Genomic DNA, 21,744 nt, shown 5'->3' on the forward strand with positions numbered 1-21,744 from the left:
GGCTCCACAGGAAAATCCAGAGGACAGAGGATTGCACCCTGGGGTCCTTCCTCTGTCAGAAGCTTCTCCGACCCCCGGGAAGCCCTGCTGATCCGGGAAGGACCGCAGGTCACAATTCTCTTCCTTTTCTGGGTGGCTGGCCCTCCCTGGCAGTTTTGTGACCACAGTGGGTTGGCCTCCCCACCCCCGCCGTGAGATTGTAACCCAAGGAAATGAGGTCACCTCTGGTTGGATCAGCATTGCTCTAACGCTGGCCTGTGGTTACCAGTGACATAAGAGGCTATTCTGGCCCGGCCCGACGGGGAGGGAAACCTGTTTGGGTGATGGGACTTCAACCTGGACATTAATTATACTTGGGAAAGTGGCCCCCCAGGGTGCTCTGAGGCTCTGTGTTTGTAAGGGAGCGGCATCCTGCTCCTCAGAGAACGTGGCCACGGAACATTCCAGTCTGTGACTCCCCAGGCTCTGGCTGCTCTTAATTATTAACACGATGAGGATTTATAATAAGAAAATGTAGTAACTGGAACTCTCCATCGATCATTTCTAGCTTAATACAACTCAGACTTTTCAGCTGTGATCTGCAATAGGCAACCCCATGCCAGCCACCTAAGCTAGCCTTTTACAATGCTCATCTTACTTCAAGGCCACAAAACCCCGTGAGCCAAGGACTGCTGCTGACCTTAGTCTCACTTTATAGCTGGGGAAACTGAGGCACCAGGAAGCTAAAAGCACAGTGCAGTTAGTAAGTGGTTAGAGCGAGAGTCAAACCCAGGCCTGGGGCTTCCCTGGCGGTCCAGTGGTTAGCACACTGCACTTCCACTGCATGGGGCACAGGTTCGATCTCTGGTCAGGGAACTAAGATCCCACATGCTGTGGGGAGTGGCCAGGAGGGAAAAAAAAAAAACAATACACCCAGGCCTGTCTGATGCCAAAGCCTAGAATTGGTACCCAGACCCCCGTATCCCGTCCTTTTCTGCCCAGAGCATTTTGGAGCCCCGCGGACACGGCAGCTGCCACGTTTTGGTCAGAATAGTTCACTGGGAGACTCGGATGCGCCCTTCTGGGGGGAGGTGGCCTCACAGGCAGGAAGCCATTGCCCACCGAGTTGGAACTTGGACGTTACCTTGAACTGTGTCCTCACACGCTCTAGTAGGAGGCCCAGAGTGGGTAGGCCGGTAACTTAGCCAGGAGGAGGAGCTCGACGGCTCCCTAGGAGCCCAGCTTACCCACTCTGAGGCCTGGATTGTGAGCCAGGGCCGGGTAGGGAGCCACGGTCATCACGTGGAAGAGCAATGGGAGGCCTGAAGGCTTCTGAGCATCGAGTGATGGGATGGGGTTCGTGCCTCGGGAAGATCACCTCTTGCAAAGATGGGTTTGGGGCGGGGTGACCCCGGAGTCCAAGGCCTGGTGAGGGGGCTGGGCAGTGACCCAAGGCAGAGGGGCTGAGGGTCCCAGGGTGATGGCTTTGGAGAAAGGGGTGGGGGCAGGACTAGGTGGCTGCAAAGAGATGCTTTGGGGACATCTGCCTGGTAGGTAATAGGTACACTAACTTCCACCTGGAACGGTCCGGATTGAAAACTCAAGGTCCCGGAGAGCTTGCTTGCGTAACCTCATCCCTCCCCTCCCACTCCCACCCCAAGCCCTTTACTGCGGGCCTCACTGCTGGGTAAGTTTCCATTAGATCAAATTATTAAGCATGGAGGTCAGCGACTTTGGGCAGGAATCCGAAGTATTCAAGTGCTCTTCTAAAAGCAAATAAAATTGTTTTCTGTAGATGTCATTGGACTCACGCCTCAGCCTAGAATTTCAAGGCCCTCCGTTAACATTCCACCTACTCTCCCCCCACCCAAACCTCCCTGGTCCCGTTCTTCCTCTCTCCCTACATGGCCACTGCTTACTGACCCCCATGGAGTCCGACGCAGTCTGGCGTCCCCCACCTGGAATGTGCCCCCGCCCCCCCGCCCCGAACAGAGGTTGTGAGCACGAGCTCTCTGCTGCCGCTCAGGGAGCCCTCGTCCGGGGCAGAGCTGCGGGTGGGAAGGAGGCGGATGCTGCAGCTCCTGAGGTGTGGTGGGTAGAGATGACAGAGGGAGGCTTGAGGGACACAAAGGGAGTGGAGCCCTTAGCACCTCCTGTCCTGTAGGTACTTGGGCCATGGGTGGTGTGGGGTGGGCATCTGCAGATTATCAGAAAGATGGTGGCCCTGCATCGCAGGTCTGCTTGGGGGCCGCCTGCCTCTCGGTCTTTCATTGATCCTGCCCCACCCAGTGGAATGTGGTGGAAAAAGCATGGTTCTGGGCAGCAGTGGCTCCAGCGTCCAGTCCTGCCTCTGCCTCTTCCTGGCTGTGTGATCTTGGTCAACCTTTTATCTTCCTTCCTCTGAGCCCAGTTTCATCCTTGTGAAAAGAGAACAGTAACTCCTATTAAACGCTGGCTTGCTGTTTAAATGAGATAGTACTGATACATGTGAAAGGCCCCGGCACAGCGCCTGGCACCAGCTGGGTGCTCAGAACCGGGACATCTTGGATTAGTTATAAGCAAGGCAAGCTTTTGTGTGGGCCTTAGAATATACCAGGGGCCTTGCACACATGTTTCATCCTCACCACAGTGCTGTGAAGTGGATCCTGTGGCTGTGCCTGTGATTATCAACTCGGTAAACATTGTGATGTTAATAATAACAATAAAAGTAGTGAACATTCATTGGGCACATACTGTTTTCTAAGATTATGTCTATGGTTGTCCCTAGTTCACATCTGGGGAAATTGAGGCTGGTGAAGAAGGCAAAGCCCCTTGTAGAAGGTCAGCCAGCCAGTAGGTAGCAGAGCTAGGATTCGAACCCTGAGAGCATGGAAATCCAACACGCCGCCTTATTCTCTTTACCCAGAGGGGCCTGTGCTCTGGGCTAGGCCCTCAGACACAGATGATAGCAGAGCCAGGAGGTGAGCCCACATCTGTCTGCCACTGCCCCACGGGTTCTCATCACACATGCTGGTGACGGGAGGAGTCAGGCCCACAAGAGCCCCCACACAGCAGTGGTGAATCCACAGAAAGCATTGATTTTCCCTCCAGGTGGGCTGATGTCTAGCCTCTGTTTGCCTTTTAAAATCAGTTCAGCCAGTAACGTTAACTAGCCTTGGCAGGCACCTGCGAGTGGAGCTGAGGGGCAGGCCTGCAGCGCTGGCATGGGGTGGCAGGAGCCCAGGGGCCCTGGAACATTTTCCTTGGACGTGGAAGGCGGCTGTATTGACCTCACTGGGCAGGCGGCACAGGTGATTGAACCGTGTTGATCCTGCGGCCCGGAGCCCTTCCGGAAGGTGCCTGGGAGCAGCCAGTCCTGGCCTTACGTAACCAGACTGGCCCCAAGCTCTGCAGGCCGGTGAGTTTTCCATCTCCTCCCCAGCACTTCGGCCCCTTTGTCTGGGGCAGCACTTCAGTCCCTGGGAGCCTGGGCTCCGCGGGCTGGGAGAGGCCTCCTGGGGCCTCGAAGGTGAGCTCACCTTGGTGCCACACCTGGGATTCACCTCGCTCTGTGTTGAGGTCACCTCCAGAGGATTGCCAGGGGATGACATCATCCCACAATCCCTCAGTGATGTGCAAAGGCCCAGCCTCCCAGGTAGGAAAGGTGAGTAGCTTCAAGGAAGAGTCTCACTCAGCTGGGAAGGGAAGCTGGGGGCGCTCCCTTCGTGATGTTCTGTTAATCACTCAGTGATCTCATTACTCAGCAAGCCTACAGAGCTGCGAATTAAGGCAGGGGTAGAAATTGGGCACTGAAGTCTTAAGAAAGACCATTTGGCTGTGAAGAAGTTGATTTTCCTCCAGCATAACCTCCTGTGGTCCCCAGAGCTCCTCTGCCACTGGCTCATTTGTTCTTCCTGATCTCTGACGTGGGCCAACGCTATGAGCCTGCCAAGCCCAGGCCCCTGTCTCCTCTCTCACACCCTGTGGCCTCAGAGGACAAGGGCTCTGCTCAATTTCTCCTTTGACCCTGGATGCTGAGGACGAGAGGGAAGGGAGGCAGCATGAGCCCTAGAGGGCCTGGTGGAAGGCAGACCTGAGCTGGGGTTCCATCTTGGCCAGCTCTTGCTGTGTGACCTTGGGGATGGAACTCACCTTCTCTGAGCCTCAGTTTCCTGGTTCTAAAATGGGGGTCAGCGGAATTCCCTTGTGGTCCAGTGGTTAGGACTCCACGCTTCCACTGCAGGGGGCACGGGTTTGATCCCTGGTCAGGGAACTAAGATCCCGCATGTCGCGTGGCACAGCCAAGATAAATAACTAAATAAAATAGGGATCAGGACATTTCACAGGAGCAGAAGGGATACGATGAACGCATATAGGCCTGACTGGGGCCTCTCCTGGCTTAATGGCCTGGAGGCCCAGCAGTCTGAAGGCTAAACCGAGTCTGTTGCTCTCTTGTCTCTGGGAACATCCTTGTGACCCCCACAAGGAAACAAGCTCTAGGTATCTTTCTGAGCCTACCGTTTCTTGTTAATTGAGCATCAGCTGTATCACACTAGAAGCCAGGGGCACGAAGACAGGGTCTTAGTAAAGATGAAGGACCCTTGCCCTGGCCTGACCCATTCTTTCACAAAGAAGTGGCCACTTACAAGGCTCTCTTAGAGACCAGTTGTTCAGAGCTGACCATCCTTTATTTTACAGCCTGTGGACAGGACCCACGGGGCCTGATTCATGTTTAAAATAACCACAGCCCGGCCACCTCAAGCACTGCCCCGTAGCTGCCCGTTAGGCTGGCCTTTAGAATCGGTGCCCTCTCCCCGCAGGGAGTTTACCTGGGAATCGGAAGTGAGCTTCAGCCACAGCCATCTGGTGTCCACTCAGCAGCTCCTCGGCAGTGTCTCCAAGTCACCTTGAGCTCGGCACGGCCGTACGGGACTCGGTACCTTTCCCTCCCCAATAGTCCTGCTTCTCTTCCAGGGGCTCCCAGCCCAGTTCCAGAAGGAAACATGGCCGTCTGCTTGCATGCCTCCCTCGACCCGCCCCTGTGCCCTGTCCATCAGCGAGTCCTGGCTGCTCCGTACACCGTACCTGCATCCCTCCCTCCTCTCCATCCCCACCACTCTGGGTCCAGGCCGCCATCTCTGACCTGCACCACTGCAGCAGCCTCCCAGGTCTCCCTAGTGCACAGGGCCCTCTGGTTGGTCCTGAGCCTCCAGAGGGATCCTGTCAAAGTGCCAGCCTGACCGTGCTGCTGTGCTTAGGATCCAGTCTGATGGCCTCTGGCCCACCTAACCTGGCCCCCGCCCTTCTCCGACTGCATCGCACCCACTTCCCTTTGCTCTGTGCTGCAGCCGTGGTGACCTTTGTCCAATTACCCCAACGACCCATGCCCTTCCTGCTGCCAGACCTCTGCAGTGCTGTCCCGATGACTCTCCCTCCCTCTTTGCCAGGACAGCCTACTCATCCTTCAGACCTCAACTCCCAGAGACGGCGTCCCAGCCCACTCTCCCCAGGGGTCCATCACCCCATGAGTCCCTCTCACGGCACCCCACAGCTTTCCATCAAAGTTGGGATAAGGTGCTTGTTTAGGAGCTGAGTGGCCTCTCTAAGCTCAATGAAGGCAGAGACCGTGTCTGTCTGGTTCCTCGCTGTCTCTAGTGCCTGACAGGTAGTAAGCGCTCAAAAAGTATTTGTTGAATACTTAGCATATTGCTGACAGATCCCAGTGTGGAGCCATTGTCCCCAACAGCAGGGTGGCCTAGCTGTCCAGGCCACCTGCCCACACTGTGCCCCCCCCCGCCCCACCTAGATGCCCACGTCCCTGTCCCTGAGGGCTGCAGGTATGTTACCTTACATGGTAAAGGGAACTTTACACACGTGATTATGTCAAGGGTCTTGAGGTGGGGGATGATCCTGGGTTATCCAGGTGGGCAGGATGGAATCACAAAAGTCCTTACAAGAGGGAGTTAGGAGGTCAGAGAGGAGACAAGATGCCCTGCGGCTGGCTTGGAAGATGGAGGAAGGGGCTATGAGCCGAGGCCTCTAGAAGCTGGAAAGGGCAAGAAAACCGATTCTCCCCAGGAGTTCAGCCCTGCAGACCCATCTCAGACGTCGGACCTTCAGAAGTATAAGAGAATAAGTGTGTGTTGTTTGAAGCCATTAACTTGGTGATAATTCATTCCAGCAGCCACAGGAAAGTAATACGTGTGTGAGTCTAGCTGTGTCTAGGGCTTTGTGAGAGCCTGGGTGAGGATGAGTACCCAGAGAATCCGCGACTTCCCAGCCGGCTGGGGGGTTGGGAGGGTCGGGGGCTGAGTGGGGGGAGCTCAAGAGAGGAGGGAGTCAGGAACCGTGTGCCTGTTGGTACCAGGCCCTGATCCCTAGAGCGGTCTCAATTCTCATGTGAGTGTTCAAAACACCCCATTAACAGTGGGTGGTGGTATCCCTGTTTAACAGAAGGGTTCACAGAGGTGAAGGTATCTGCCTGAGTTCCATAGAAAAGTGGCAGAGTCAGGATTGGGAAGTGAATCCGTCTGACTCCGTGCTCTTGCCGCCATCCCGTCCAGTCCTCCTCCCCTCCTTCTAAGCGGTAAGGCCCACATTTGGAGAGCGCCACGGAGATGGGAGCCCTGCCCGCACCCCCGCCCCCCCCGCCGTGCCTGAGCAGGTCCAGGCTTCCCCCAGATGGGAGTCTGGGTTGTCTGAGCAGTGGTCACCAAGTGAAGTGTCCCTGGCTGTCCCCTGCAGCCGGGATGGGTGTCCCCATCTCAACAAGGCTTCTGTACTTGTCTCCTTCAGTGTGAACGAGTTGTACGTCGATGACCCGGACAAGGACAGCGGGGGCAAAATTGACGTCAGCCTGAACATCAGTCTACCCAATTTGCACTGTGAATGTGAGTATTCCCAGCAGCCCTCTGCTCCGGCAAGACACTTCCTCTAGACAGTGCTGTGTGTGCAGAAATGGCGAGATGACCGGGACAAGTTAAGTGGATAGCAGGCTGCAAACAACGGGCAGCAGGAAACTCTCCCCACTTTTGTGGGGCAGGACGTAATCAAGTGTGCACGCACTTGGATGTTTTTTGGAATAAGAAAACACAAGACACTGCCAACGGTTTATCTCTGGAGAGTAGCCATGTTGCGGGGTGGGGGTGGGGTGGGGCGTGGTGTCTCTGAGGTCACGCTCCCAAGAAGTAAAACGCAGATTTTCTGCAAGTGGCTTATTGAGAGAGGGCTCCCAGGAGGAACCTGTAAGGGCATGAGGGAGGTGAGAAGACAGGCAGAGGTGCGTGTTCAGCTGACGTCTAATTGCGGCCTGATCCCACAGGGAGCCGTGGGGTGTGAATGACATCGTAGTCTGTCTCGCCTGGTAGCAAGGGGGCTGGGCTGTTAGTATCCATATCCTCGGCTGATGGGTACAGGGTGGTGTGGGGGGATGCATCCCAAGGCAAGGGGGCCTCCAGCCAGCCAGGAGCAGTCGCCAGGAGAAGGATGCAGTTCTGAGCTGTTAGCAGCCGTGGGAAACATCCTTTTTGACTTCACGCTCCATTGTGTGTCTGTGTGTTCTGTTTTGTTTTGTTTTACTTGTTGTGTTTCAACCAGAATGAATTACCTGTGTAAAACAAAACCTATTGGGAGTCTGGTTTAGAGTCAGATTCTGGCTCCTTTGTTTACTAAAACTGTGTGACCCTGGCTGAGGTGACCCCTCCGAGCCTCAGTTTCCTCAACTGTGAAATGGGCATAGTGCCCTCTCTTGCTTGAGGTTGTTGGGAGAATCTAATGAGCTGGTCCCTGGATTTGTTAACAAGCAGGCTGGGTTTCCAGCTGTCCCTCTGCCCCAGCCTGGCACGGACCCCATGCAGGCCCTTCTCCTCCTACTCCCTCCCTTCCTCCTGAAAGGCAGAACATTGGGCGGGTCTGTGGCAGAGATAGGGAAAGATTCAGTTCTGTTATTGCTTTTGGTGAGAATTACATCACAGTTTTGAATGCACAGTGGGCCCCGAGCCAGGAAACCTGTTGAAATGGGTTGGTTTTATTTTTATTTTTTCTCTTTCTCTCAGAAAAATAATTTGTCTGGCAGCTTCTCATTCAGGAGTTGGTTGTGTCTCTGGAGCAAAGAAATTCTTAGGCCAGAGGACTGGGACCAGGGGGGCAGGGGCAGGAAAGGATGTGGTTCCAGGCTCGGTCCCTGCTCCAGGTGGTGGCCCAGGAGGGGTGGGCGACCTGAAGCTGCTGGCTGTGCTGATCCACCGGGCCCTGCCCACTCCAGCGGCTCCCACTAGAGCCCCGCACTTAGGCTTTTCTTTAAAAGAACTTCGAATTTTTATTATAGGAAAAAGAAAATGCGTGCTCACTATTATACCTTTGGAAAATCCAGAGCAGCAGAGAGAGAAGTCACCCATAATTCCACCTCGGCTGACAACATCAGTTGACATTTGATGCTGTCCCATCCGGTTGGCCTTCCGTTCCCTGCATTTCTAAACATGGCTGAGATCATGCTGCCTGTGCATTCTCATATCCTGCTTTTAAAAATAATCTTTTTCTGGTAAACAACTAATACAGGGATACATTTTTTTATTTTTAAAAAAGATACATGTTCAAAATACAGAAATATATAAAGAAAAAAGTAAAAGAAGGACGTGCTTCCCACATGTCAACCACCGCAGAGGAAGCCCCTGTTAGCAGTTGGGACCCTTTCACTCACCCCTGTGTATCTCTGTCTGTCTGTCTGCAAACATATGTCGTGATTGGTGGTTTGTTTTTTTTTCTTTTTACATAATTGAGACCCAACTACAGGGAACCTTTCTGGGATTTCTTGTTTTTTCCATTTATATCTTGGAGCTGTTCTTCTATTACTCATAATATTAGTAAAATAATAACTACAGCTGCCATTTATTCAGCTCTTACTCAGGGGCGGGCCCTGTCCAGAATCCTTTGGCCGTGTTTGTGCCTTAAGATGAGAGGTGCTCTAGCAGAGTAGCCAAAGGGTGTGGGCTCTGGATCCAGACTCTGTGGGTTTCAATCCAAGCACCACTGCTTCTTAGCTGTGAGGTCTCAGGCAAGTTACTTAACCTCTCTGTGCGTCAGTGTCCCCCGGTATAGGATGGGTCTGATAATATTATCTTCCCCACAGGGATGTTCAGATGGTGCCTTCTTATGGAAAAGGCACTTGGAAGAGTGTCTAGCCCATAGTAAGTTCTGTTTTATTTTTTTAATCCTCGCAAACCTAGGATAGAACAAGCAACTGAGGCACGAAAAGGTTAGGTAACTTGCTCGAGGTGCCACGGTGTAGGGGGCAGAGCCAGGAACCACAGGATAGGACAGACAGGACAGCCCAGACAGCCCCAGAGCTCAGACTGCCCCTCCCCACATATGGGTTTCGCTCATTCCTTGTACCCGCTGCACAGCATTCCGGAGGGGGCTGTACCATTGACCAGTCCCCCGTTGACAAGCAGTTGGGTTGCTCCCAGTCGTCACAATTTCAAATAAGGTTGCCCAGAGCCTTGTGCGCACGTCTGGATGTGTGTGCGTCTGGAGGACGGGCTCCCCGGGGGTGGAACTGCTGAGTCAAACGGGGACCTGCTTGCATTTCTTTAAATCCGAACATTACGACATCAGCATTTCCCACGTACGACAGACCCGGAAGCATCATTTTTAGTGGCGCATCACACTCCCTTCTGTGGATGAGCCCTCGCATACTTCCATGCCCATTGAGGAAAACTGGGTTCTTCCCATTTTTCCCTTTTACAGTCAGCTCTCTGAAAATTGCTTCCAGCTGCTCTTTCTCTGTATCGCAGCCTGCTTTCTAGCGCTCCTATCGGGGAAATCTCTGCATTTCCATAGTTTACAGGGGTCCTCACTTGCCTCTTGGACCATCTCAGGGAATACAGTTGGCTTGGGCCTGCCCATTTTGCAGATTAGGAAGCTGAGTCACAGTAGGTGACGGAGAGTCACATTGGAGTCAGGACCAGGACTCCAGGCCCCAGGCTTCCCATTTAGTGCACTGAGGAACCCAGAAAAGTGCCCACACTCCTGGAGGGCAGGGCCTGGAGGAGCGGGCATTGGGTAAAGGAAGGTGTGAATGAATGACTGCCTGAGCCTGAATGATGCCCGGGGAACCCAGAGACTGTCTGAGATGTAGTAAGTGCTGACATTTATTATGTACTTGCCACCTACTGAGCATCAGGCCCTGTTCTAAGCATTTTCGACACATATTAATTATCTGATCCTCCTGATTCTCCAAGGAAGCTTTAATTGTTATCCCCGCCCACTCCTCCCTCCCTCCCCCCACCCCCGCCATTTACAGAGAAGGAAACCAAGGCATGGAGAGGTGAAGTGCCTCAGTCCAGGTGGCAAGCTGATAAAAGGCAGGGCCAGGATTCAGACCACCTCCCAAGCCTGACCCTTTGCTGCCTCCCGGCAGCCTCACAGTTAGCGGGCTCTGCACCCCTGCAGCCTGCAGTCCTCCATCCCTGGCCCACTTAGCTACTGCCTTCCCCGACTCTTTCCAGCTGGCAGTGGCAGTGGCAGGGGACAGGAACGCTCACTCGCTCTCGGTCCAGCCATCACTTTCTCCTCCTCCTCTGCTGGCTGACCCTTTCTCTGTGGCTCTGGGCCCTAGACTGTGAGCTCCTGGATGGCCGGGGGCCCTGCCTGTCCATGAAGTGGATGAATGAGGGGTCCCGAGAGGAGGGGACTGGTCCCGTTTTTCTGCATGTTTGTGACTCTTCTCTCCTCGCCTCCTGCAGTGGTCGGGCTCGACATCCAGGATGAGATGGGCAGGCACGAAGTGGGGCACATTGACAACTCGATGAAGATCCCGCTGAACAATGGGGTGGGCTGCCGCTTCGAGGGGCAGTTCAGCATTAACAAGGTACAGAGACCTTGCCTGGTCCCCTCTCACCTTGTTCCCCATCCCCGTGGTCCTCTTCCTCCCTGGAAACTGGAGGGTGGAGCTGTGTGCCCACTTGCCCTCCCCTGTGTCCAGAGCCCTGACCAGCTGAGGGCCAGCATCCAGGCACCTGACAGTTCCTGCTGAGATTCTGGAGGGGTGGGTTTTAGGCTCCCTGAGGTTTGGAGCCCCAGATGGCTGGTTCAGGAAGGAGCTACTTCTCTCCCCAACGCAGAAGGAGTGGGTGGTGAGAAGACGATAGAATGGAAGCCCTGAGCCCGAGTGTGTGTCCTAGCCCTACCCCATCTTGGCCAAGCAATGCCCTCCAGGTCACTAGACCTGTCTTAACCTCAGTTTTCACACCTTTAGGCTGAGGATGTGATGATATAATAATATGATACCTTCTACTTTACAAAGTATATGTGATGATTAAATGAGCTGTTACACATTCATTCATTCAGAACACTTTTATGGAGCACCTGCTGTGTTCCAGGGTGGCTTCCTGGCTCTGGGCAATGCCTGGACTAGGTGGGCAGCGTTCTTGCACTGGCGGGGCTTCTGTTCTAGTGGAGCGAGGCAGACGGCGTGCAAGGTGAAAAGCATTTCGGTGGGTGGTAAGTGCTGTGATGAGGAATGAAGCAGGGGAGGAGTGGGAGTGGATGGGTTTGGAAGTACCTGGTCAGCTCCAAAGGACCATTCAGGTATTGCTGTTGTTTTGCCGCTAGAACCAGGAACTTCAGATCCTAAGTTAAAGGTGTGAGCGCGGTGCATTTGGGAGAGCTGGGGAATCCCGGCAGCAGCCAGCACTCCTCTCGGCTCTTTTTTCTAAAAGATTTATTTATTTATTTTTGTGTGCCGGGTCTTAATTGCAGCGCACGGCATCTTCATTGCCGCACACAGGATCTTTGCTGTGGCACGTGGCATCTTTAGTTGCTGCATGCAGGCTCTTAGTTGTGGCATGCGGGATCCAGTTCCCTGACCAGGGATCGAACCCAGGCCCCCTGCATTGGAAGCACAGAGTCTTAACCACTGGACCAACAGGGAAGTCCCTTCTCGGCTCTTTTTATGTGTTATCACAGTGGAGCCTCTCAACAACCCTGTGAGGTGGCACCATTTTACAGATGAGGAACCTGAGACCCAGAGAGGTTAAGTATCTCAGCCAAGGTTGCACAGCTATCCCCATGTCCCACAACTCCCCTTCCCAGTCCCAGCCAGGCTGAGTCACTGGCTTCTGCCTGGCCTCCCGTAGCCTCTGCTCAGATGCCCTTCCTCTAATCCCTGCCATCTCAGTCAGAGGTTGCAAACTCACTGGCCACACACAACCCCAAAACCAGTCACATTTGCCTCATACAGTATTCAGATCCATCAGAGCCAATATCAAAAGACCGGGAGTCCAGATTTCTGGCTTTTAAAAGTCAGAGGCTCTAGCCGCACTGGGCCCGAGTTTCACTGGAAACAACGATCTGGAGCTAATGACCCCTTTAGACAGTGAGCTGTCCTTCCTGCAGTCCCTGCTGGATGGCTGCGAGGCTTGGCCCAGTTGCTTGGGACACCTGGGCCTGTCTCTCTGTCTCCACGTGGTCTCCCCATGTGGTTTTCTTCCATGACAGCTCAGGGCTCCTTAAGTGCTAAAGCAGAGACTATCACTTCTGCCAAACTTTATGGCTTAACAGGAATTAGGTGCTGGCCCGGGTTCCATGGGGGCGGGGGGGACCACCCATGGGTGCGGGTGCTGGGAGGTGTGGTTCATGGGGCCTCTCTTTGCTGATTAGCTACCACACGGGGTCTTTGCTGTGCCCCGTGATTAGGATTTATGGTGCTTGTGATGGGAGCCGTGTGAAGGTTTTAAGCAGGGAAGCAGTGCAGTCGGATTTATGCTTTACAACTGCACTATCGAATACAGTAGCCACCAGCTCCGTTTCAGTTGATTAAAATTAAGTCAAATTCAGGCCCCCAGTCTCACTAGCCACACTGCAGGCGCTCCATAGCCACATGTGGCTAGTGGCTACCGTGTTAGCACAGATAAGAAACATTTCCATCATCAGCGAGAGTTCTCCTGGAGAGCAAACCGTTAGAAAGATCACTCTGTCGTCTGTTTGGGGAGAGACTGGACAGGACCGAGAGCAGAGGTCACAGACAGTGCTGGTGGCAGTGGCATTGGAGAGAAGGGTCCGGATTAGGGAGTGGAGTCAACAAGACTTACTGATCAATTGGTTGTGGGTGGTGAGGGCAAGAGTGGAATCAGAGAAACCTCTTCGGTTTTTGTCTTGATAACCAGGCAGTCCCATTTTCTAAGTATGGAAGCTTGGGAAAGCATGGATTCTGTGCGAGGTGGGGCTGGGACTCGGACCTTCAGTTTTGGACACGTTTCATTCAGGATTCCCATTAGAGATGTTAAATTGGAAGTTGAGGGGGTGCTTGTGGAGTGCAGGAGAGAGCTCTGGGCTGGAGATGTAAATGTAGGAGCCATCGGTAAACAGATGATGTTGGCTTTCATAGGTCTCCATCAGTGCTATTCAAAGTGGGGCCCTCAGATTGCAGCAACGTGGATGGACCTAGATGATTGTTATACTAAGTGAAGTAAGTCAGACAGAGAAAGACCAATACCATATGGTATCACTTATATGTGGAATCTAAAATATGACACAGACTTATCTACAAAACAGAAACAGGCTCACAGACATAGAGAGCAGACTTGTGGTAATCAAGGGGGAGGGAGAGTGGGGAAGGGATGGATTGGGAGTTTGGGTAGCAGACGCAAACTATTATATATAGAATGGATAAACAACAAGGTCCTCCTGTATAGCACGGGGAACTAACTGTATTCAATATCTGTGATAAACCATAATGGAAAAGAATATTTTAAAAAGAATGTATATATGTGTATAACTGAATCACTTTGCTGTACAGCAGAGATTAACACAACATTGTAAATCCACTATACTTCAATAAAAACAAACAAACAAAGTGAGGCCCCCAAACCAGCAGTATCAGCATCACCTGGAACCTGTTAAGAATGCAGATGCTAGGGCTTCTCTGGTGGCGCAGTGGTTGAGAGTCCGCCTGCCGATGCAGGGGACACGGGTTCGTTCCCCGGTCCGGGAGGATCCCACATGCCGCAGAGCGGCTGGGCCCGTGAGCCATGGCCGCTGAGCCTGCGCGTCCGGAGCCTGTGCTCCGCAACGGGAGAGGCCACAACAGTGAGAGGCCTGTATACTGCAAAAAAAAAAAAAAAAAAAAGAATGCAGATTCTCAGGCCCCACTTTGGATCTACTGAATCTGTGTTATAACAAGCCCCGCAGGGGATCCTGATGCCACTCATGTTTGAGGATCATTGGTCTAAGCTAGATGACCTAGGGAGAGGTGTAGAACGTTCTAAACCTGGGGTCCACAGACGCCCCAGGGAATGCAGATCAAATTCAAAGAGTCTGTGAACCTGGATGGGGAAGAAAATGACATGTTTATTTTTACGAAGCTCTAAGTCCAATTTAGCGTTCTCTTCTATGATGAACGTAGGCAATGGACCATAGTAGCATTAGCAGCACCCTTGACCTTGTCACCAATAGAAATTGCCGATATGTATATCACATTAAAATCGTCACAGATCATTCTGAGATGCTGTTTACATTCACTGCTGTTTTGAAAGTACAGTAATTTGTTGATCCGCGACCAGGTCTTATTATTTGCTGCATTAATAAAGACGCATGTGCAAATGTTTGATCTATTTTAATTACTGTTTAAAACATCGTTTCTTTCCTCTGTGATCCTATGTGTTTTATGCATTCGAAACTTTTAAGGCATTTACAACGTAGGTGTCGGCAGACTGGCAACGGGTCCACGGCACCAAAAATGTAAGAACCTAAGGTCTTGATAAGGATGCAGTTTGAGGACCGATTTCTGGTGCATGCCAGTGTTTAGAAGTGGGGAGGAAAGATAGAAGGAGCAGCCAGATAGGTAGGGGGAAACCAGGGCTGAGTGGGCCCCAGAATCTGGAAGAGAACATGAATCAAAGAGGAGGGCTGGTGCTGCAAGGATGGGGTGGACCACTGACCCATGTGCTGCAGGGAAAGCCCATGTGGGAGAGTAAGGGGCCACTGCACAGCCAAGCCCTTGGGATGCTGGCTGCAGTGGAGGGCATGCCTTGGAGATGAGGGAAGGCCAGTGTGGGCACAATGCAGGGAGGTGGGTGAATTGTTGGTGGGCCAGGCTCTCACTCTGCCTCTGATGCCCTCTCTCTGCCCCCATCTATGTGCCTGGAGAGCTGCTGCTCACCCACAGGTCTCGTTGACATGGGTGCCTGAGTGGGAGCCCTCCCTCCCCTGCCCCTCCCATCATGATCCTCATGTTGCTCTTGTCCATATCACATTCTGACTTCCTTTGGCCATTGCCCCCTGCCCCATGCCCCCAGCTCATTCACTCATACATCCTGCTCTTGAGAGTCTGCTGTGTGCCTGGCTCCACACTTGGTACTGGGGTGCAGTGCCCAGAGAAGCAACTGATGTCCCTGCCCTTAGTGGCACTTACAATCTATTGCGGGGTGACAGGTAAACACTCAAACAAGCCAATATATAATTTGATGAAGCAGCCAGGAAGACAATGAAGGGGGTATTATGGTGGGAAATTAAGGAGGAGACCCACTGAGATAGGGTCATAAGGGAAGGCCTGTCTTTGGGGTTGAAGGATGGTTGAAGATGAACAGACACATGCATGCCTCCCTACTGGGGGGGCCTCCCCTAGGAGGGTATGATCACCTGGGTTAAACAGATATAAACACCTCAGACGGTGAACAGGAGGGACCACGTTTACTCAGCACCGAGTATGGGGTGGGCACAGGAGAGACAGGACAACCACCCAGGAGATGGCCCAGCGCCACACTCTCCTCAGCTTGGCAAACATGCCTCAGGCTGTGGGTGGCTTCCCTTAGACAGGCTCCAGTGAGGCCCCCCGCTGGCTCTGGCTGAACCGGGGCTTGCTGTTTGGGGTCACACGGACCTATGGTTGAGAATCCTGGCTACAGCGCTCACTGGTTGAATGACTGGGCAGTTTAGCCTCTCTCAGCCTCGGTTTCCTCATCTGTAAAATGGGATAATGATACTGCGCTGACGGGTTGTAAGCTGTGAACAGATTAAAATCTGTAAAGCACATACAGCAGTAGGGATGGGACAAGCCTCGGTGCCCTTCCCCGGCTGGCCTTATCTCCTGTCAGTGGGGTGTCTGTGATCTCGTCATCTGGCACCCGCCGTCGCTTGGCTACAAGTGTGCTCATGAAATGTGCATGGATAACATCCAAGAAGTGGGTCTTCTCTGGTCAGGGGACAGCTGAGATTCTAGAAAAGGGTCCCACCAGCCCTCACCTTTTGACTGCCGCCGCCTATTGGGCTCTCACCCGACCCTTTACCAGTATTAACTCATTTAGTCCTTGTAACAGTCCTAAGGAAACAGGCACAGGGGATTAAGTGACCTGCTAAAGGGCCGGGAGCTAGGATTTGAACCCAGGCTGTCTGGCACCAGGGCCCCTTCTCTGTCTCCTGCACCCCTGCTTGTTGCTGCTTCTGGCCAGCATCTCGGTCACAGCTCAGGCCAGCCTCTGCCCCCCACCCTTGGAAGGTTAAGAGTTCGTGCCTTCCTGGAGCTCTCAGTCAGGGGGTGCTCAGATAAGAAAGCCAGCCGTGATGACAGGTGAGGTCAGCAGCTGGCCCCCGCCCCTATATCTCCCAGCATCAGGCTCACACTTGCCCTGTGGCCCCCTTATCCATCCATCAGGAAGTCAGCCAGCAGCCGGATGTCAGAGTTCACGTGTTTCAAGCTGCACCAGCAGCCCCCAGCAGGCCCCCAGCAGCACGGAGTCCTTGCTCAATCACCCAGCCCCCCTGGAGGAGGACAGGATGGGCCAGGGTTTGGGGCCTGGCTCCATCTATATGTTTTTAAAACCCGTCAGAGACAATGACGTAGGTTCCTAAGTCACAGCTCTAAAAGCGTCGTCTTTGCTTTCTTCAGCCCAGCGTGTGCTGGCGTGAGTCAGCCACCTGTGATGGATTCCGTGCTGAGGGGGTGTGGGTCACTGAGTCACAGCCTCAAGGGGCAGCAGCGGGTGGCAGATGTGCGGGCGCCAGCCTCCTTGACTCACCTAACTCTGGGAGCGTGAGGCCCAGACTCCAAACCCAGTTCTGAACTCCGCCCACGGCCCCGTCCATGGGAGGCCCCATGTCACTGCATAGAACAACTCTGAAGGATGTACACCGGATGCTATTTGCTTCTTACTTCTGGGGGCGGTAGGCAATGGGGACTTTAGTTCTGACTTTATCACATGGATTTTTTTTTTTTTTTTTTTTTTTTGCGGTACACGGGCTCTCACTGTTGTGGCCTCTCCCGTTGCGGAGCACAGGCTCCGGACGTGCAGGCTCAGCGGCCGTGGCTCACGGGCCCAGCCGCTCCGCGGCATGTGGGATCCTCCCGGATCGGGGCACGAACCCATGTCCCCTGCATCGGCAGGCGGACTCTCAACCACTGCGCCACCAGGGAAGCCCTATCACATGGACTTTTAATAGTGAAAATATATCCAGGTATTATTTATATAAGTAAAAATGAAGTTTAAAGTATTTTTAGTATTTTTAGGGTTTTCCCCACACCCTGCCCATGTACATGCTTGTTCCCTCTTCTGGGAGGGTTCTTGTCTCTTGGCTCAAACATGTTCATCCTGTAAACCCAACCCAATAACACCTGCCATCGGCTTTGTATTCGCCTCATTTAATCCTCCCATAACCTTTTTTGGTTATTATCCCCATTTTCTTGATGGGGAAACTGAGGCAGAGTGGTTAATGACCTTGCCCAAGGTCCCACAGCTAGGAAGAGAGGACGGACTGGAGCCCACATGTGGCCCTCACCTGCTACTCTACCACGGGTAATTGGGCCCCTGAAGTGGGCAGTGCTATCCCTCCAGGGAGATCTTGCCGAGCTGTTGTTTCTGTTCACCCCATCCAGACCCAGCAGGTTGCCCCCTCTTCCAAGCAGCCCATGACACACTTGACTGTGAGCTCACTGAGCCTGGGCCATGCCCTGTTAGCCTGGTACCTCTCACGTCAGTCCTAAGCTTAGGCCCTAGTGAAGACATTAATATTCCTGCAGGAAACCCACAACTTTGTGTCTGAGACAGGCGTGCTTACAAAATAAGCGGATGCTAAGCCGTAAACCTTATTCCTTCCTCTAGTGCAGCTCGTTAAACTTTTGTTGAGCTGGAATAAAATAAACCCTGAGTTTTTCAGTGTGGTGTTTGGGGCCTTTGCTAAACAGCCCCACCTCCCTCTTAATGCCTCTTTGTTTCCTGCTGTGGCCACTCCCCCAGGCCTCTCTTTTATTCGGGGTTCAGTAATACCAAACTCTTCTTGTTTCTTACACATGCCCACCAACTGGGCAGTTTCTGATCTCCATACTTGTTCATGCCGTTCCCTCTGCCCAAATGCCTTTCCCCCTATTCCTGAGAGATGCAGACTCATCTCCAGAGCCTTAGCACAGGGTGTTCTTTCCCCTGAGAACACCCACAGCTGCGTTGGGGGCCCTCCCCCGTGGCTCCCACAGTCTTTGCATCCCTCTGGTCCAGTGTAGGTCATGCAGTCTCATTTTCTGTTCCAAGTCTGTGTCACAGCAGGCCAGGGGCTCATCCAAGGCCAGGCTTTCGTCTGGATCATTTCCCAAGCTTTGCACCTCCTGAAAGGCTGGCTCCACGTGGCCATCAGCCCAGGGCCTCTGAGGTCAATGGCCGTGGGTTTTTTTTTTTAATTTATTTATTTTATTTTTATTTATTTTTGGCTGCGTTGGGTCTTCGTTGTGGTGCGCGGGCTTGTCATTGCGGTGACTTCTCTTGCTGTGGAGCACGGGCTCTAGGCGCACAGTCTTCAGTAGTTGTGGCCCACGGGCTCAGTAGTTGTGGCTCGCAGGCTGTAGAGCACAGGCTCAGTAGTTGTGGCACGGGGGCTTTGTTGCTCCGCGGCATGTGGGATCTTCCCGGACCAGGGCTCAAACCCGTGTCCCCTGCATTGGCAGGAGGATTCTTAACCACTGCGCCACCAGGGAAGTCCGATGGCCGCGGTTTTGACAGGTGACCGTAGCAAGTTTCTTCACTGCTCTGAGCCTCAGTTTCCTTTTCTGTAAAATGGGAATTACCAGGTGTCAAAGCCAAAAGTGCTGTTTTAAGGATTCATGTCATTTACTCATTCTTTAATTCATCCCATACATATTTATTAAGCACCTGCTCTGTGCCAGAGCCTGGGGAATACAGCATCAAATCAGACAAAAACCCTGCCAGCATGGAGCTTATATTCTCGTGGGAGGACACAGATGAGAACAAGATGAGGATAAGATGGTGGGTGATGCTGAGCGCTTTAGCGACGTAAGGGGCTTGGGGGATGTGGGGGTCAGTCAGGCTCCAGAGCAGAGGCCTGAGGGAGAGCCATGTGGAAAAGGGTTCCAGGAAGGGGGCGCAGGCACAGAGGCCCGAGGACCACACTGGCACTGTTTGCCGTCGCAGCAGGAGGCCAGCGTGGCCAGAGGGAGTAAGCAGAAGAAGACGTGAGGATGTGGCTTCAACTCAAGAGAAGGGAAGCCTTGGAGGGTCCTGGGCAGAGGGGTGACGGGATCAAACATTGGGTTCAAAAGGCCCCCTCTGGCTACTGTTGGGGAAAGGCCTGAGGACCCCCAGGGCAGGAGCCCGGAGCCCAGTGGGGAGGCTGCCGCCTTGTCTGGTCTAGGGAGGCAGTGGAGGCTTGAGGGCTCAGAGGCTGGGCGTCTCGAGGGTGGAGGTGACAGCATTTCCTGATGGATGGGACGTCAGTGTGAGAGAAAGACGGGGCCAGGATGACACCAAGGGTTGGTCTGAGCAGCTGGGAGGAGAGAGGCCCCCGGAGACGCTGTGGAGGCCTCATCAGCGCCGTTCACTGAGTAGACATTCATTCAGTCACTCTCGCTGGCTGCGCTCTGCACAGCCCCGAGACCCAGGGAGGAAAGCAGGCTGCTGTGGTCTTGCCTTCAAGGAACCCCCAGTCTAGGGTGATGGGGCAGATTGGGGCGGGTGATCGTGTTGACCTGGAGTTCAAGGAAGCTTCGTTAGTCTGCAGGCATAAAGGTCATTCCCCGACCCCCCGGGGGGGAAACAGCCGGGAAGCTGATGGTGGGCAGCTGCCTTTTCGAGCCGTGGTCTTGAGCCAGGCACCCAGCTATGTCCTTCACATGCACCCTCCCACCCACAGCCCCAGCAGTCCTCTCGGCTAGCCACTGTTGACACCCCCTTTCCACAGACGAGGAACCAGAGGCTCCTGCCAAGTTCCGCTGCCGGGAAGTGGCCAAGCTGGGATCCAGATCTGCCTGACCCCAGGGTGAAGCCCTGCACCCCACCCTCTGGGGCAGCCGACCCAACTCCTAAACTTTCCATCTCTCCCCCAGGTCCCGGGCAACTTCCACGTGTCCACACACAGTGCCACAGCCCAGCCACAGAACCCAGACATGACCCACGTCATCCACAAGCTCTCCTTTGGGGACACGCTGCAGGTGAGAGGGGGCACAGATGGGGTGGCTGGAGGTGGGCGTCCAGGGGCTGCATCACCAGAGCCTTCTGTCCTCCCTGGACATAGAGAGCTTCCCTCCGGAGGGGTCATGCCCTTCGAGCCTCCGCTCCATCAAACAACCCCTCTGCCTCACTTCTGAGCATACGGCTGCCGTGTCATCAACGTTGCACTCAACTTGGAACCTCGGCTTGAGACCGGGGCCTGGGGGAGGGGACTGGCTTTCATGAGCAAGTACTAAGTGCTCGTGCTTTCTCTGCGCCAGGGCAGCCTCATGAGGCAGGAGACGGCACCACGTCTTACAGACCTGGAGCTGGGCCCAGAGAAGCCATTTGTCCAGGGCCCCCCAGCAGGCGTCTGCCTCGAGTCCAGTGCCCTGTCCGCTGTAACGTCAGCGCCCATGTCCATTGAGTAGGCGTGAAGGAAGTGTCCTGAGACTCCCTGTTGTGATTTTGATGGACAGGGCCACGTCCAGTGGGCCCGGCCCGACAGTTTCCTCCCCGTGGCAGCAGACGCTGACCGCCCGATCTCTGCCAGCTGCGGGCAGGGCAGCTGTGAGGTTCCTTCTCTCCTCCACCCCCAGCAGCACAGTGCTGAAGGGGAATTGTGCCACACCCTGCGTGACAGAGGGAATCGAGGCTCAGAAGGGGAAGTAACCGCTCCAGCTGTGGTGCTGGCATGGCGACCCGGCTCCTGACCCCAAGCCTAGCTTGATGAGAATCCTGTTTCCTAGTTGAGGTTGCTGGGTGGGTTCCCTCCAGGCACGGTGAGCTGTGCACGGGGCCCTCGCAGGCGCACAGGCACACGCATACACATTGTTCCGACACCGTGTGCACACACGTCTGCTCAGACTCACGCACACAATCATGAGACACACACCGGAAAGTGTGCCCTGACATACATGAGATCATACATGCTCCCTAAGACCACCCACTGGACACACACACACACCACCCAGAGACACACACAGGCCCACCCGGCTGGGACATCTCACATACAGACCCAGAGGCACACACATGCCTGCACTGCTCCGCGCCCCCCGCCCCCCATACATGCTGCATACGTCCGTGTGCAGCTGATGCTGGTTGAACGCTTTGTGCGTGCTGAGCGCCTTACTTCACAAGCACGATCCCGTTTTACCCTCTCAGCAGCCCCAGAGGTAGATACAATATATTGTCTCTATTTTTCAGATGAGGAAACTGAGGCACCGAGAGGGTAAAGCCTGGTGCAGAGCCCGGGTCTGAATCAGAGTCTGGCTTCGGGCCGCACCGCGGGGACTGCCTCCCGTGCCCTCTCTCACTCCTTTCTCCCTTTGTGTTGCTTATGCTTCCTTCCCGGGGCACCTTT

General features: G+C 54.0%; 1 protein-coding gene across 2 annotated transcripts in view; it reads left to right on the plus strand.

Annotated features, from left to right (window-relative positions):
- ERGIC1 (endoplasmic reticulum-golgi intermediate compartment 1) overlaps positions 1-21,744 on the plus strand; it is a 105,436-nt gene that overhangs the window by 60,706 nt on the left and 22,986 nt on the right. For both annotated transcript variants that reach the window (XM_079917792.1, XM_079917791.1), the window contains exons 4-6: positions 6,754-6,848; positions 10,701-10,825; positions 20,279-20,383. In XM_079917792.1, the coding sequence (XP_079773918.1) occupies positions 6,754-6,848; positions 10,701-10,825; positions 20,279-20,383 (325 nt within the window). The remainder of the gene's footprint in view (positions 1-6,753; positions 6,849-10,700; positions 10,826-20,278; positions 20,384-21,744) is intronic.

The sequence above is a fragment of the Stenella coeruleoalba genome, assembly GCF_951394435.1.
Source record: "Stenella coeruleoalba genome assembly, chromosome: 3".
Lineage (NCBI taxonomy): Eukaryota > Metazoa > Chordata > Mammalia > Artiodactyla > Delphinidae > Stenella > Stenella coeruleoalba.